The sequence below is a fragment of the Geospiza fortis genome, unplaced genomic scaffold (assembly GCF_000277835.1).
Source record: "Geospiza fortis unplaced genomic scaffold, GeoFor_1.0 scaffold166, whole genome shotgun sequence".
Classification (NCBI taxonomy): domain Eukaryota; kingdom Metazoa; phylum Chordata; class Aves; order Passeriformes; family Thraupidae; genus Geospiza; species Geospiza fortis.
In genome coordinates this window covers 7298048-7315654 of record NW_005054310.1, presented here as the reverse complement: position 1 = coordinate 7315654, position 17607 = coordinate 7298048, and the positions used below count along the sequence as shown (strand labels likewise).

General features: G+C 38.9%; 1 protein-coding gene across 2 annotated transcripts in view; it reads left to right on the top strand.

The window, feature by feature from the left end:
- Positions 1-1461: 1461 nt before the first annotated feature.
- The window catches only part of MSRB3 (methionine sulfoxide reductase B3), a 59183-nt gene continuing 43037 nt past the window's right edge, over positions 1462-17607 (top strand). Inside the window, exons 1-4 of one of the 2 annotated variants that reach the window (XM_031055619.1) lie at positions 1467-1583; positions 5593-5664; positions 15045-15153; positions 16961-17038. In XM_031055619.1, the coding sequence (XP_030911479.1) occupies positions 1508-1583; positions 5593-5664; positions 15045-15153; positions 16961-17038 (335 nt within the window). In that variant the 5' untranslated portion in view covers positions 1467-1507. Of the gene's footprint in view, positions 1584-5592; positions 5665-15044; positions 15154-16960; positions 17039-17607 lie in introns of both variants that reach the window. The other variant, XM_005419238.2, reaches the window with a different exon arrangement.

Below are 17607 nucleotides of genomic sequence, written 5' to 3'. Positions count from 1 at the left end.
TCCGCTGCCGCTATGGCAGGGACGTGTTTGTGTGTGTGTGATGGCGCTCACGGGGCTGCCTGCCCCAGTGCCCGCCCGGCCCCATACCCCCCGGCGTCGGGCAGCACGGAAGTGTCGGGGGTCTCGCAGCGAGTTTGGTTTGGGTGCGACCGAATTGAGCCGTGTGTGTCAGATGCGCTCCAGACCTGTTTGGTGATGGGCACGGCTGGGGGCTGGGTCCTTGTTAGAGTCATGGAACTATCACAGAACAGTTTGGCCTTTAAAGGCCCCCTAATCCAACCCCCAGCAATGGACAGGGACAACTTCAACTACACCTGGTTGCTCAGAGTCCATCCAGCCTGACACGGAGTGCTGTCAGGGATGGGGTGTCTGCACCTGTTTGGTGTGTTCTATAGCTCGGAGAGTCTTGTTCCTCAGGACGAGACCGTGTCCCCTGCTGGCACAGCCGCTGCTATGGGCCGTGGCTGGACTCACCCCCGCAGCTCCCGGGCTGCCGCAGACGAAAGAGTGAGACTGAGAGGAGGCTGGGAGATCTGCCCTACTGCTCCACAGCTTCTAGGGGCCTGATCCTGCTTCCACGAGAGTCCCTGAGAGTTTCTGTACCGACTTTGGCTGGGAATTGGCTCCAGTCCTACATCACATAATCTTCTGAAGTGAGCTGTGGCTGTGCATGGCTGGGCTACAAGGCATCTGCATTTCTTCTTTCCCGTTGTGGGGTGAATGGAACAATTAGTATTTGTGCATTAAACCCTTCTGAAATAAAATCTCATGACTGCCATCTCTCTGTTTGCTATATTTGAACTGGCTGGAGGATTGTTTAAGTATATCTCATGGACAGTTTACAACATGAATTATTTCCCGCCTTTGAAAAGCTGTGGTTTTAAGATATCTGGCAAGTTTATTACAATGAAATGTCACATTCTTCAAACAAGTCATCAAAAGAACAATTTTTAGCAAAGACTGGTTTCCAGCATTCACCATTCAGAAATGGTGTGGAATGTGGTCTTGGTTTAAATAAAATAAATAGAAAAGCCTGCATGTTTGATCTGCCCAGCATTCCTGGGTGTTCCATGCAGGATTCCTACTATCTAGCTGATGTTCTAAGGGTTTTTTTCCCTTAGTACCCCTGCACTTGTGACCAGGCTACTACCCCAAGTTGCTCTCAGTTGGGTATCTAAGGCACCTGTTGTGAATGCCCCCTATAAAAATGTCCAGGCCCTCTCACTTTGTAGCATATAAAATGGTTTCACTGAAGACTGTGTAATATGTCTCAGAATGTTGGGGGTGGGGTAGCAAGAATGGTTAAATGCACTCAAAAAAGTACATTTAGAATTGTGGTCCTATGTGGTGGTCATATCAAATTTTAAGTATTGTTTTTTTCTGTGAATGAAAACATTTTTGGTGTTTTAATTTGTTCTCATCTTTTTTTTTTCTTTTTTTTTTCTTCCCTACTCAGCTCTTGCCCCTGTTCTTTGCCTCTGGTTTTGTTGGTGAGGATATCACAGTGATGTCTGCATTCAACCTGCTGCATTTGGTGACAAAGAGCCAGCCAGTGGCCCTGCGAGCCTGTGGGCTTCCCTCAGGTTGAATGGGTGCTGCTTGTTGTGTCATGCATAATAAAGGCCCTTGTAGGAAGGGGTGTCTCTGCTGCAGGAAACAATGTGCTATGGGTTGTTCTGTTTAAATTTTCCTTTGAAGCAAAAGTTTATTTGCACTTTTTTTTTTTTTGTAAAAGTCACTGAGTTGAGTGAGCGTTTTTATATCCGAGATTTTAAAAATCTTGGAAATGCTGACTTCCTTGTCAAAATACAGTCTCTTAAATTTTGTATTATTTTCCTCATTCTTGCCAAAATACGTGTCATTAAACTGAAAATATTTTATTAAATGGCATTCCTTATTTTAAAAGATAATATCTAAAAGAATTTCACATGTTGATTGCTATTAAGTCATAGGACTTAAAAATATTTTCCAATATATTTAGCAGTACACTATTATTATACTCCATGTGTTTATTTTCACATTTTTATTATAAATCAAGTATGTTATACTGAAAATCATGTACAAAAAGCATGCAGAATTTGCAACTTAATTCTTTCATTCCTCTGACAGCACATTCCTTAATTACGTGACACTTCTCTACATAACTAGGTGGAAACATGCAATTTAATGCCCACATGCAGCTGCACCTTTCATGTAAGGCCCAGGTTTGACCATTCAGTCTGGGAAGGGTGCTATAAGACCCCATCTCCATGAATTAATTTTATCACTAAAACCTTGAACCCCTAAGTATTTTGTGTTTCACTTAAAAGGCAACAGTCGTTAATGTCAGTGTAAAAATGTCAGTATACAGGGTTATGTGGGAGAAAACATAAGCTGTACTGAGTTAATTTTGAACATTACTAGAAATTTTCTTGATGCCCAAATAAAAAAGATACAGCCCTGGCTGATCTGTGTTAAGCCTCAAAAATGAGCCAGCTTGGGTGTTTGTGTTACACTCACAACTGGTTCATAAGAGTGCAGAATGTCACAAGCAGTTTCTCCCAGACCTGGACTTAGCAAGCATATGGAGGTGATGTTTTAAAGATTTTTTTTCACTGATAAGACATCAGTTTTCAAGCTGATGGATTTTTCTAAAGCTTATTAGACTTTATTTGAACTAAATCTGAGTCCAATTTTTGCAGCATTTACGTTCCATTTCCCCCACATGTGCGCAAAACTCCCATTAACCTTGATAGGAACTGCAAACACATATTGAGGAAGAGAGAGAATAACCCACATTGTGTCAGCTTGACCTTGGTTTCCTGTTATATTTGCTGCTGAAACAGATTTAAAATCCTAAAAATATAGGGTAAGCAAATTTCCTTAGCCCTCATTATGTACCTTTTGATGTGTGCTCATATTGCTGTTGTCTACCTGAACATGGGGACACTCAGTCTTCTGGCCATTTTTCCACTCTGAAAAGGAGATCTGCAAGCTGATCAGCTAGAAACACACAGATCTTACAGGAGGTTTTGCTGCTCTGTACCTGCTCCGAAGCACTGCATTAGCTGTTCTATCAAGTTGTTTTTCTGTCATAATCCAGTAGTCACATTTTGGAATACAAAGTTAACACTACAGTTTATTCCCATCCCTTAGATCCCTAACTGTGGGACCATTAGTAGATTGAGTTCCACTGACTGACTACTTTATAGAGATATATAGAGAGAGATATTTATATCTAATAAGCCCAAATTCATCTGCTAACAGTGGAATAATATACAATCACATATATCACATATTTTAAGAGTAATCTAAATTCTCCAGATGCTTAAAAATTAATATAGGCTTGCTTTGCCTTTGGTTTGTTTTTTTTTTTTTTGTCTGTGGTGTATTTAAGGGGTTGCAAGTAAATGGCATAGCATGTATCCAATAAAACATGGGAAGGAAATGTTGAACCAACATCTGCTTTAATGCCACAATGCCCTGTGACTTTGGCTTCTGAATATGCAGAAAACACCCAAGTTCTCCTGAGTTTTTATAACATAACACTTTGAGCTAGTACTTTTCCCACCATCCAGTTCTGTGTGAATTGCAGTCCTGTAACCATACCACCATGCCATGTGTCCACCAAGTCTGGGACTGTGTGGAGCTTGGCCACCTTTTAATTCAGTGGCAAATTCAATATGGAATGAGACTTTTTAACCTTCTGGAACCCATGCTCAGAGTAAGGAAGCAAAGTGCCATCAGAGCACTGAACTGGGCTTTCAAACAATGTTTTAAACACTATGCAGTTAAATACTTGCTGGACAAGGACTTGAATGAAAGTATTGTTTCAATTTCTATGCTTGGAATGGTACCTCTGTCCTTACTGTAAGGAAAAAAGTAACACAAGGCAATATATAATTTCTATTTAATGTATAGTTGCAGATCCGAAACAAGAGGGTTTTTTTTTTCTCATTCCCCTCCCCATTAAATTAATTAAATACTATTGGGATGCATCTTAGAATAGAGATGACCTGTCCCTTCTTTGAGCTACTATTTTGTAAGCACTTGTGAGTTTCACTTGTACTGGTGAAATGTTTTTACTTGTTCTTTTTCTGTTTATATATTAGCACCTGAAGTGTGGATCTATTCTTCCAAATTGTATTTTTAAAAATTTTTTTTTTTGGTCTGAAGTTAGGACTAAACGTTTCAATGTGTGCACACCTAGTGCACTGTTTGCCCTTAGCATATTTTGTAGGCAAGATGGCAAGTCTGAGCAGGTTCAGGAGCTCCCAGTAGATGGCACTAGGCATTTGCCGTTCTGCGCACCCAGGACTATATAAAAAGCTTCCCGTCTAGGAGTCATTCATTCAGAAAGTACACTCTGAGAACTTAGGAACATTTACAAGTATTTTAAGAAAAGCAAGAATACTGGGAAAAAAGCAAAATCTTTGCCCGTATGCAAACTACCATCAGATTGGTTCAAGCCTTCTTCATTGTCAGTGATGACTGCAGCTCCATTGTGTGACAGAGAAGTGTTGCTCCTTGAGCCCACTTTATTAGAGTTGAATGTTCTGAATTTCTTTGGAAATGTAGGATACACTCAGTACCTGCCAGGATTTAATTCACAGAAATTAAGTCTTTTTAAAAAAACCACAACAATCCCCACCAAACTTTTAGTATAAAAACTACTTCATCTGCTTTATGCATACTAAGAAGCAACTGATACAAGTACTGATTATGCAGATTCCATGTACATATGTTTTCTGAAGCAGACCACCAAGCTATAACCTAGAAAGATAACTTATATTGCTTTGCTGTGTCTTTTAATTATTATGGGTTCTCATTTCTTAAAAAGACCCTTTATTTCTTTAACATTTTGAATGTTGTGCTGCTTACATCACATTTTTTGCATGTGATAAATTGGATTTTCCTCTCCTGTGGATCAAAGAAAATTATGGTGCTTGTAAAATTAAGTAAAAGTAATGATGAAAAAATTATAGGGGTAGACTTAGGGTTGGGGGTTTTTTCCATATAATAAAGTCCTAGGTAATATCAAATTGTTGTGTAGTGTTTAATTACTAAAATAACTACTAGTAGGAAACTGTACTTTTCTAGCATTAGATTAAACTACAATGCATCTGTATGAAGATGGTGTTGGGCATATGGTGTAAGTCTTTATTAAGTAAATATCTGTAGTATGGTTTCTCATTCTTTTACTAAATCTTTGTTAATTCTAAGTTCTAACATAATGTCTTTTCATAAAATTGAAATTAATAGTGAACAAAAAATTACTGGGTCTCACAATTGGATTTTTAGCAGTAATCTGTTAACATAAAGAATTACTTTTAGGAGCAGATCTTGAAAACATTTGCATACATGAATTATTTGTATGCATTTGTTCCTCTGAACTCTCAAACTGCTCATGTCAATGAAATATCTGTGTGCATACTGCTTGCCAGCTATGGCTTTAACAGCTGAAAGTCTAGTAAAGACTTTAGTCTTGTGGGTTCGAAGTACAGTAGTTGCTGTCAAACTTTATGTGACTTTAGTATGACTAAACATTTCATATTGTCTGTTTCTATGTTCAGAGATATAATTTCTATAATGTATATTATAACTTCCCCATAGTTTTCCGTAATGTGTATCACCAGAGATGTACTACTCCAGAAGTCTGTTCACATGGTCCAAAAGAAAATAAAAGTAAGACTGATATTGTATAGCATAAACCATCCATACACCTATGGTTAAATGCCTGTCAGTGTTCTCATTATACATTCATATTTTCTGGGGTTTATATATATCTTGAACATAAAAATTTGCTCTGCTTTTAAGTGTGCTTTACAAGGTCTCAGATGAATGTATTTGTTCCTCAGAACTGGCTGGGGGGCAAAAATTAAAATTCATTTGTATCCAGCTAAATTTTAAAAAATGCAAATATCAATTTGGATCAAAAATAGATTTCTAAATTTAGAAAAGAGTCTTGCAAATACCTAGTTTACTGCCTTCCAGCAGTTATGAGGAAGACTGTTGAAAAGAGTGGAAAATATTCACTGTGTGATCTCATTAGTAAATAGCATGTGAAACCATTCATGTATCATTATTAAATAAATGCCTGTGTATATGTTTGGCTTTTAGTAATATGATAGTAGAACACTACATTATCATAATAGAGTGTAACATTATCATATTTTTGGAATGGTTTTAAAATGAGTTTTAAAAATTACATATAACTGTCTTAATGGGAGTACATTTGATGTTGTAGTGTGTTTACAAATATTCCTTTTGTACAATAGTATTCAGTCTAGAATGCCTTACTTAATACCTTTTAAGATGAAATTTATTAGTAGATATCTCTTTTGGTGTAGTACTCTTAAAAATGTCTGATACTTGCCAAACCTGGGATCATAAAGAAGATAAGAAGCCTTCTGTTACGTCCCCTAGAGTTTGTGCTCTTTTTCTTTTTTAAATCTTTATTCTGGTGGTTTCGTACTCTTCCTCGTCTGCTCAGGAGACAGATGGTGCTTGTCCCTGGCCCACGTGGGGGGAGGCTCCTCAGTGATTCTTGCACTGAGAAGCACTGGGATGATGAGACATTTCTTGTGCTCCCAGATCATGCACAAAGACAGTCCATTAATGTATACCCTGATGGATCTTTTAAGGTTGTTTTCATTCCCTTCCTGCTCTCATAAAAGATCCACCAAAACCATTTCCACCCTTCTTGCAGGAATGTTTTAATTCTAGGAGTTCATAAATTTCCTGTGTTCCATTCCTGAGCCTTCTTCAGCTCAGGCTTAGTGTATTTTCTGCTTAGTTGGGTACAGAAAAGATGAATTTTCAGGGTGTTTCTGGGTTTTAAAGTTTCTCATTAAAAGTTTCCTTTTTTAGTTATTGGAGTGTCTAACAGGAGGACTAAGAAGTCCTTTAAGGACTGCCTTCACATTTTCCCCTTCAATTAAAAGAAACGCCTGGCTTTGTCTTTTCTCTGAGGAGCATGTGATGTGAAGGAGAGATGACAGCACACAGAAAGGATTTTCTATATTGCTGAGCTGAGGGAAGACAAGCAAGAAAATGTGCAAGAAGTGAATGTGAGCCCTAAAGCCAGTAAAAGTGCGTTGGAAAACAATGGAGGAGATGATCACATAGGGAATTTACAAGCTTGGAATTTAACGGAACCTTGAATAGGTCTAGAGTGTGGACTGGGAATCAGGCACTAGAGGCTCCAACATTACCATACCTTAGCTGCTAGGTTAACCGTAGGTTGCTACAGCATAGATCATGATCTGGGGATAAATGAGTAGAGACAAGTTGTGCCCCTGAGAATGCTAAGAAGGGGAAATTGTTCTTAGTTACAAGCTAAATATGTATCTCTGTGATTTCCTTCAGAAGAAGTGTGCTGGGTAGGGATGCATGGCTAGGGTACAAAGGTGCCCTCTGCTCTGTCTGGAGAAGAGGTTCTTGTGGAACGGGAGGTGCTGGCAGCCCAGGTCTGGTGCTGGCAGCTTTGTGCACTGTGGGTAAGAACTCCCTCATCAATGCTCTGGCCCAGGTCAGGGAGTCCCAAGGACAGCAGAGCACGGAAAGTTTTCACCAAATCCTCTTAAAACCCTTTTACAGGGCTTGACCCCATATTCTCGACCCATAAGACATGGCTGAATTTTAACTAAACATAAGGAATTCCAGAAGGCCCATTAGGTAATGAAGTTGGCAGTTACAGCCCTTTTTGACTGTTCCTCTATCTTTAGTCCTGAAGCAGATTGAGAGGGGAGAGGGGTACAGTGTTTTCTGTGGTGTCATAGCAGAGCATGAACTGGAGCAGAGTGTCCCAGCAGTACCTGTCTTCATGCTAGGCATGTCCCTCAGTGCTTGGAGAAGTGGCATGAAAGGCCACAGAGGAAGCAATGCTTTTGCAAAAGTGTTCCTTAACCTCCACAGCTGGAGACTGATCAAGTTTTTCAGAGGGTTAGACTGGGCTGTTATAGAGAATTGGAGGAGAGGAAAGACCTTCCCCCAGCCCTCTCCTTTCCTCCACCCCCATCCCAAGTACAGATTGCAGCACCTTGAGTCTTGAAATCCAGTGCTCATTTCACAGGCCACACATCACTATTGTAGAGGAAGCAGCAGGAGGATTTAGCAACAGCCTGAATGCCAAAATAAGCTACACACCACTGCTGGAAAATGCTGACTTTTTAATTGTTTCTGCTGCAGGGTTAAACCTTTATTAAAGCTGTATGAATAAACTTATTTTGATGACTTACTGAAATATTTTAAATGCAAAAGGTAGCATAAAGCACTCTTACTAAATTCACCTTGATCCCACTGTTAATAAAATGCTTTTCCATATGTTGGGCACCCTTTTATTGATTCTGTCAGAAATCTACTGACCAGATAAAGAGTGTTCAGTGTCTCTATCTTTCTTGTTTGTAATTTAAACAAATGTAGTGCCAGTGAAAGGTGCTAGGATAATATCAGCAAAACAAAAGCCTCTTTATCTGTTGGGGGGAGAGGAAGAGAAATCCATCATTATAAATATTCCCCCCTCCACGGCTGTACCAATAGATCTTGATCTTGTCTTGCCTGGTTTGCATCCAAGAGTAAGGCAAATAGGTCAGCTGCCCTGTGCACTCTGTCTTTGGTCATCTCAGCAGAAACGATAACAAATGTGGCAGTTTATAACATAATGAGCTTTTGCTCCACCTAATTGAAGGTTCTTCTATTCACCAACCTCTGTTGAGAAGCTACGTGCTGTTGTTGCTGCAACAGTAGTGAAGATGACAGCTCAAAAAGCTGCAGAGGAAGCTGCCTTCATCTCCACCAGCTAATGCAGGGTAGTGGTGGACTCCTCTCAGTCGTTATAATTTGGAAAGGTTGTGAGACCAAGATTGTGTCTGGTAGTGACATTTATTTCATTGATGTCAGACATGGAAGTAAAGTAGACATGCTTGGAGAGGACAAAAGGAGCTGATTTTCTTTCCCCCTTTCCCACTAAGCAAAAATTCAGTCTTTTGTTAAATGTTTTTTACATTCACAGGGAGGAGAGGCAGCTTTAGATTTCTTTTCCAGGGAATGACTCTTTGGCTTGTATGGCTGCCTTAGTGTAGCTTGCTGCAAGCAGGTTTGCAGACCTGTGGAAACAACAGATGCTGCCTATATGGGCCTGTCTGCTGGGATCCCAGTACCACTTTCTGTGGAGAGAAAACAAGTGCATAGAGATGCATTAGCTGGCAGTTGGGACATTTTTGTGGGGTTTTTTTGTTTGTTTGTTTGTTTTGGTTTGGTTTTTTATTTTTTTTATTAAACAAGAGCTGTGCTGATTACCAGGAGGAAAAAAAAATGTGACAGCTCTGTTACTTGACTGTATGGGAAGTTTGCAAATTTACAGAGAAGGGGCTTGCCCTTCCCTAGTGACCATCTGACCCTCCTGGTGTTAAGCAAATAATTTTTTTTAAAGACAGTTAGTTTTTGGGTGGTGTTCTTTCAAGATAGAACCTGGAATTTGACCCAAAATTCAAACTGCTGTTCTGGTACCTGACTTTTGGATTTTTAACGCACAATATAGTGGAAATGGTCTTCGCTCCATTACTTCTAATGCTTGCATGAAACTGCAAATGGTATTTCAACAGCAGGTGGGAGTTAGCTACCTACAGCAAGAAGGCAAAGGAACCACAGATCTGTTTTTCAATGTGTAAAACCTTTACAGGGGTTTTTTCATGATGAAGTTTGAATTTTACTTAAACCTGACCTCCAAACATTTCAGAGGAAGTTCTGAAACTGAAGTTTCAGTTTCTTTTGCAACATTTATCCTAGTCACCAGCAGGCTAAGGTAATTTGAAATGGCTTGTGAGGGGATTATAAAAAGAACTATCATGTCAAATACAGGTTTTATAAAACTGTGTTTTCCAAATACAAGTCAATAGAACTGTTGGCAATGTGACCGTTCTCAAGAGTTGTTCTTCTTTAAACTAGATAGCAGTTCCTGGCTTTTTTGCAGTGAGAGAACACTGCAGCATTCTGAGGCTGAAGACTAGAGGCTGCAGAGAAGAAATTAAACAGAAATTAAAATATGTGAGAGACAGTTGTGAGTTTGCCTTTTCTTAATCAGACAGTGAGGCAAAACTGGCAACAAGAGGCATAAACTGTGAAATGAAATCTGAAGTAAAAAGAAATGCGAGATTCCACTTTTAAAAATACTAAGTGTTAGCAATAGTATATGTAAGGATATTTATTTAAAGAAATGTATGCAAATATTTTTTAACTTTGTGGAATTCCTCTTAATATCAGTTTGAGGTATTTTACCATCAACCTACCAAGGTCTGACTCACTTATAATGGGACAGACTTTGGGAAGCAAAAGATGTGTACTTAGAGCCAGATCCTGTAGTCTCATGCACAGTCATAGACCCTTAAGTAGCTATGCATATTTTCAATGATCTGCCTACACAGGTCGCATTGCAGGATTGGGGCTGGGGTGGGATATGAAAAATAAAAGGTACTGTAAGGCCCCTAAAAAACTGCTTGGTTATATTAAAAGAAATAGTATTGAAAACTAGAAGTCTGATTTATTATATGGCTGTGCTCTGCTGGAACATTTGATCTTGCTGTATTTAGTTCAGGAAGTCTAAGTGGTATGTGTTCAGTGCATGACCATAATGTCTATTAATGCTAGTGGAATATAAGCATAGATAGAAGAGTGAAAATGGATGTTGTATCTTCCATGCAGTTGAAATATTGAGTTAATTTCAGTGATAGGAACCAACAAAACACAAGAAAAAATTGTTAGACTGGTTCAAAAGAGTGTTTGATATAGGAAAGCTATCAGGCAAAATGCCACCACATTTCAGGGCATGTCAGACACTAATCACCAACCTCTAGTGTGTTGGAACAGGTGAGGGGCTGAGTTGAGGAGTAATGGTCTGCTAACTTGTGTCCATCTGTCTGAACATATCTTGTTGCTGATTTTCTTGTGATTGCTTATAAGGAAGGAATGTTATGAACCACAGGTTTGAAAAGTCATTTGGAATTTATATGTGAGGTGAGATGCTTAATGTCTTCAGTATCTGGTCAACACTCAGAAAATACCTTCTGTTCACTTAATTTGTACAGCAGACTTCGGAGCTGAACTCTGAAATGCCCACAGTCTGCAGGTGAATAGTAAATGGCAGCATGCCTTCCCTTGCTTTTCAGAAAAAAAAATCCCATTCCTAAACACAAGAATACTGTGAAGTCTCCAAGAAGAGTTTCTGTTGACGTTTGTTTCACCCTTCTCAGGTTTTTTTTTGTGTGTGGGTTTTTTTTTGGGGGGGTTTTTTTTTGTTTGTTTGGGTTTTTTGTTGTTGTGTTGTTTTGTTGTTGTTGTTGTTGTTTGGTTTGGTTTGGGGTTTTTTGTTTTTTGATTTTTTTTTTCCGTCAAGATTTGTGAGTCTGGTCTTTTCCTCACAAAGCCTTCCATCCTGCTCCAGGATCATAAGTTCATAAGTGCCTTTAGCGCTGCTGTAGCTGCTGCCAGAGGGCTGAGGGAGCTGCCTGAACACTGCTTTTCTTAGGAGTGCCAACCCCAAAGAAGGCACCATGGGGTGCTGATTAGAGAGATTTAATCTTGCCTCCAATCCTGCAGTGGATCAAAGGGGATTTTGTCTGTCTTTGCAGGCAGTTTACCTCTTAACAGCTGCATCTAACTGGAGTTCAGAACATAGCTGTCCTGGCCTTTTCTAAAAGTCATTGCTGAGAGCACCATCTCCAAGGAACAAGAGTGCCAATATAGATCCTATGAATCCAGGCTCTCTTATTCTCATACTGCATTTAATTTAGCCTCACCTTTAATCAGTAACTACACTGATATAATGCTGTTTGTAGAACTGATAACCTTTTCTCTCATTTGCCTCAAACTGTGTGATTTGCCAGTGAACTCTGAGCCTGCCTTTATGGCTAAGCTGCTGAAGCATTTTGTTGCCTGTATGGACCCTTTCCAGAGCCCAAACCTCATCCCATCTATGGAGAACCAGATGGAGGAAGGTGGTCAGCCTGCCCATTTATTCTCTAGTTTAATAATTAGCTCGGTAACAGCTCCATTACTAGTGGCAGTTTTTCTTATATTGGGCATCTTTGTTTAGCTTTATGTTGTCCCCTCCCAGGATACAAACAGTTGCCTTGAATGTGACAGTCATCTCATGTCATGAAGGAGCAGCTGCAAAACCAGAAGGAAATGCTCTTTTACCAAAAATTATGCACTTTTGTCCCTCTTGCATGCAATTTTTTTCCTAATTGACGGAATATATTCCTAGAATCTCATCTAGTATTTTCTAGGATTAATTGCATTTTTATAGAAGCTTGTAGGCTATCCCCATTTCAGATAAAATACCCCTATATCCTCTACAGTCAGGGATGAGTCTTGCTTTACCTCCTTGCCTCCACGGCAATAGGGAAATAGTGTGATCCATTTACTGAGCTATCTGTTTGTTGCCAGCAGTTAAATTGTAAGTACAATTAATTAAATAGGCCCATTTTTGAATGCTGAAGACTGGACCAAGGGATTTTCTTTATAATTTGTAGTGCAACTTTTTTTTGATCGATACTCAAATTACAAACTTGGAGAATCCTTTATTGGGGTTGGCTGCATTTTACCTCAGTGTAGTTTGGCAAAATTCCCCTGCAGACATAAATAATTGCTTGTATTATAAAACATATGGTTAATTATTAAAACAAGGCATACAAAAGATCTTTTTTTTAACACGCTTCCTACTTCTGATCATTGTTGTGGATCATGTGGCATCTAGAACTTTTATTATGCATATAGTAAACCCATAGATTGGAGAACATTAAATTTGTAAATAAGATGAAAAATTATTTAAGGAATGTAAAGGGGGAATACTGACTATTTTAAAAAACAGTCAGCATTTTCTCTTTTTTCAAAGTGAAGTTATGCTTAGTTTGCCTTTTTGCAGCAGCAGCAGTTATGGAGCAAATGAATTTACTTTTTAAAATTATGGTAGATATTTTAAAAATTGAAAGATGTTGGTTTGTAAGATTCTTTGTTGCTCTCTAGACTACTTTTTAAACTGAAATTGTAGAGAAAAGACTGTCTCTCAGTTTCTTTCTGAGCTGCGTAATGCAAGATAACAATAGCTATTTATATAATGCATATGCTTCCTTTCTCTGTTAGCTATACTTTGAAAGACTTATTAGTCCTAGAGTCCTGCACATTTGGAGAATAAAAACCTCCAGAGTTTGACATCCTTAAATAAGCAACCAAATGTTATAAAGAACAAACCTCACTTACAGTTAGAAAACAATATTTACATTTAAGGTTGAAAAGCCAGGATGTAGGAAAATTTTGCTAATTTGGAAGGTGACCTTTAAGTGCACCAAAACCAAATAATTTGTAAGCTATGGCACAGGGCACATTCCTGCAAAATTTGTGTGAATACTGCTTTAGTGGTTCTTGAAAGACAAACAAAGAGACCTGGAATGAAATCTTTATCCCTCTCCCAAATAAGATTGAAGCTAACAAAGGCATACAGCAGTGCTCTTTCAAAGCTTGCCATTAAAACGAAGACTCTGCAGCACAGCTAATGAGATGGGTCAGAGTGGAAAACAATCTGTTTTTAAGAATGTTTAGATCAAAAGTAATTTCTAATCTATGAAATAAAGTCGCTTTTCAATACTTTTCTTTCACTAGTAAAGCTTTTTATGTTTGCACTATTTACTTCAATCAGATGTTTTCAATTTTACTTTTTTCTTCCTGAAAATACTTCCTAGGGTTAGTTGGTAGTGACCAACAGCATTATTCTTTTTCTCTCTCCCCTATTCACCCACCCCCACACATTAAAAAATTGAGAAAAGAAGAGGGGGAGGAAGAAAGAAACATCTTTTCTTAAATGATTTGCAAGCATCTGTGCTCTAAGCTACTTTTTATGAACGCTCCTTAGTAATGACTCAAGGTAAAAAAGCAGAAAAGCATCCAATGTTAGGAAATTGCAATCCAATACCATGTAATTTAAACCTGCCATTGCCTCTCCTGTACTAAATGACACACAGATGGGTAGCTCTGTTGCCTCTACTTTGGGAACACAATTGGTCTTTTTATGAGTGTATATACATTTCTAGCAAAAAATATTTTCGTCGGGAGTGTTTATTTCTTATTGCACCATATTTTAATTACTGTCATAATTAGAGTGCTTTTTCCCTGCTGCATTTTGTCAGCTAGTTTTTGCCAATGCTTATCAAAGTTACCTGAATATTTTGCAATTTATGTTATTACTTTGGGAATTTTCATACCCAGAAGTAACCTTATTGTTATTTTTTGCTTTCACAGTGTGGATTTTTGCACTATGCAAATATCTATTTTTTACAGTAATCCTTATGTACTCCTTGGATTTTCTGTGTCAACTAAGCAAAGTGTTAAGATTGGATTTTCAGAGGAGGGCAATTTCAACAGCAACCCTCCTTTGCAACAAATTTTACAACAAGTTGAATCTTGTACAGCTTTGTGCATAAAGAAATTACTCCTTAGGACTCCTATTCTAGTGGTTCAACGGTGAAAAACGAAAAAAGCTACTTTTTTAACAGGGAAAAGGTTGAGGATGCAACTAGAAATTAAATTAACCTTACTGTAATTCTGAAGGCTAGAATTGTTTTTCAGCTACTTTTAAGGGTACTGAAATTGCCAGATGTTGTGGCTAAACATCATATGCCCATTACCATAAGTCTCCAATATAGATGTCTTGTAAAGAATGTTTCAGCTGTAGTTGGGATTTTTGCAGATCTTTTTTTAATGGTCGAAAAATGGTACTTTCTTGTGAATGATTGTGTGTGCAACAACTTAGTGTATAACACACCAAAGGGCTTTGGCTGTAGCACATTGTCACTGCTCCAGTGGAATCACCTGGCTCTCCATAAAAATTCTTTTCTATACTTATATTTGAATAAATAATCAGCTGCAGTTCAGCTGAGCCATTCTTTGTGCATTAGGGACCAGCCTGGTCATTGACAAGTGAATGCAGAAGCTATACTGTGGCTGTCTGCCAAAGCAATTATTCAGGATTTAAGCTAAAAAGGCTCGTTCTCCCATATCCTCTCCTTTTGCAGGGTCATGTAGGGATAAAAAGGACTGTAAGGTGGTCTTTTCCCAGGAAGAGCTGAGGAAGCGGCTGACACCCCTGCAGTACCATGTCACTCAGGAGAAGGGGACTGAAAGGTAAGGCAGGATGAAAAAAACTCAGATCTAAAAACACAGGCATCTTTCTTTTCCACCCCTCCTCTTACTGCTGTTTCCTCACCTTCCCTACCAAGTTTTGTTGGTTGTTTTCTTCTTCTTCCAAGATTTCTACACTTGTTTACTAACCCCTACAAATTAACACTACTGCAAAGACAAGCATCTGCAACAGGGGGGCCAGCGCCAAGGGTCTTGTGTGACTTTTTCTTTTAATGAACACTACATGTCTTATAAAGTCACCAGGCTCATAGTTACAGTCTGTTTTTAGTTTACTACAAAACATGTGGAAGTAATAGTGGTTTAGGTACACTTTTTTTGGAAGACATCGCAGTAAGCAGAACCATGAGGGAAATAGCCCTGTGCCAGGAGGCTGGAGTTTTGAAGGTGGCCATTGTAAGTATAGACGTTTTGGCTGCAGAAAGAAGGTAGCATAATTTAGTTCTTTTCCACCCCACTCCAATTTCTTTTTGAAGCACATGTGGAGAAGGTATTTATTGGCTCATTTGTGGTTGGAATGTCAAAAATTTTCAATAACTGCCCTCACATGGCTTTAGTCGCTGGAACCCAGCCTTAAGTCCTGGAGGGGAAAAAAAAGGACAGACTTCCAAGATTGTTTTTAGTGAATAAAGTCTCTCTCTCTCAGCTGATTCCAGCCAAAGGTAACTTGCCAAGGCCCAGCCATTTTTTGTTGTCTAATTTATACCACTGAGCTTGGCGCAAGGCCCTGGCTTTACCTCTGCTCTAAACGTACTAATGATGTAACTGCTTGTTTTCATTCATGAGCTGAAAGGACTCCCCGCTGCACGTGGGGTCCTGGTTAATAGGCAAACCTCTTCCTGACAGCGCTGAATTTGGTGGCTGAACGTGCCAGAGAGGCTGGTGGGGACAGTCCCCCTCTCCACCCCAGCCCTCTCCATCCTGCCGTAGCCCTGGCAGGGCAGGGGGACGATTGCCTTTGCTGGGAAACCTGCCTTGCCTCCCCTCAGCCCTCCGTGCTCTTGTGTACAAGACCAACAACATGATTTAATGCACACAAACAATCGGAGATTAGGTCATTCTTAAAAATCCTGTTTATAAAAAAAATTGGACCTCATAAAAAGGGTGAAAGGATAATAAAAACAAGCTGCTGAGCACATAGGCTTTTTGTTGGGCTAGCGCAGCTGATTCGTATTAGGTGAATGACCTCCTAGCCTTTTAGATTGTTAACTTAGAAAAATATTCCCTTAAAGCTGGAATATTGCTTTTCAACTGAAAATATAAGGCGTGCACAGCTTGAAATCCTGGACCAATTATTTCATTTTCAGCTACAATGTCTGTGCCGCCCAGGCAGCCGGCGTTGGCCTGACCCAGCACCACAGCTCTGCAGTGCCTCACACCTCTCTCCACTGCAGACACCGAGCCCTGCACGCGGCCCAGACGTGGACACAGCGATGTGCGGCAGGTTGAGCTACATGCCACACAATCCGTGTTTACAAAGACTTGACATTTCACTTGCCAGATAGGGGAAGACTTCTGTTTTATCCTTTTTGGTTTTGTTGTTGTTCCAGCCTTTGAACTATGGGACAATTTGCTTCCTTTTGCATGATGCGTAACATCCGAGGCACACTAACGAGGACATTCCCCTTTTCCTGAGCCTGCTTTATTTGCTACCTTTAATAAAAAACAGCTGCCAACTTAGAAATCGTGGGCTTCTTCTATAACATTTTTCTAAAAACTCAGCTACTTTAAAAATTAAAAAAAAAGGAATTCCTGTATTTAATTTTAAAATGTGGTGTTGTTGTTTTCCCAGTGCCTTTGAGGGGGAGTACACACACCATAAAGCTCAAGGAATATACAAATGTGTTGTTTGTGGAACTCCTTTATTCAAGTGAGTATGCTAAATATAGTTTCGAGATTTCTGTCTCTTAGGTTATGTATAATCTTGTATATATTTCATACATAATTGTATAAGGTCATTTCATAAAATCACAGAATGGTAAAGTCATTCCACCTTTTAAGGAATACAAGAGAAGCAATGTAAATAATGCTGTAGTAAAATTAATCTTATAGCAAATATAAAAAATTAGGATAAATAAGATAGGAAGATGACATTCAGGTAAAAGAGGAAGTATGACAGGAAAAAAAATTAGTAATTTTTTTTTCTATATGCAGCTCTGCTGAGTAATTGTAACAGTCTTTCACTGTGTCAACCAATACTGAGGTTTGTCTGTTAGAATTACTTACAGGTAGCTTTAAGAGATACCAGGTGGCAATGCTGAATTTTACATACAGCATTTTAGTTGGTGATGGAGAAAAAAGTAGATGCATTTTTCTTAGAATTCAAGCAGTTAAGAAAACAAAACTGTGTAAAATTTCATTACTTATTGAATTTCTATTCATCCAAATTAGCACACATGGAGAACTGGTTTAAAAATACTCTTTAGAAGTACTGTGGGA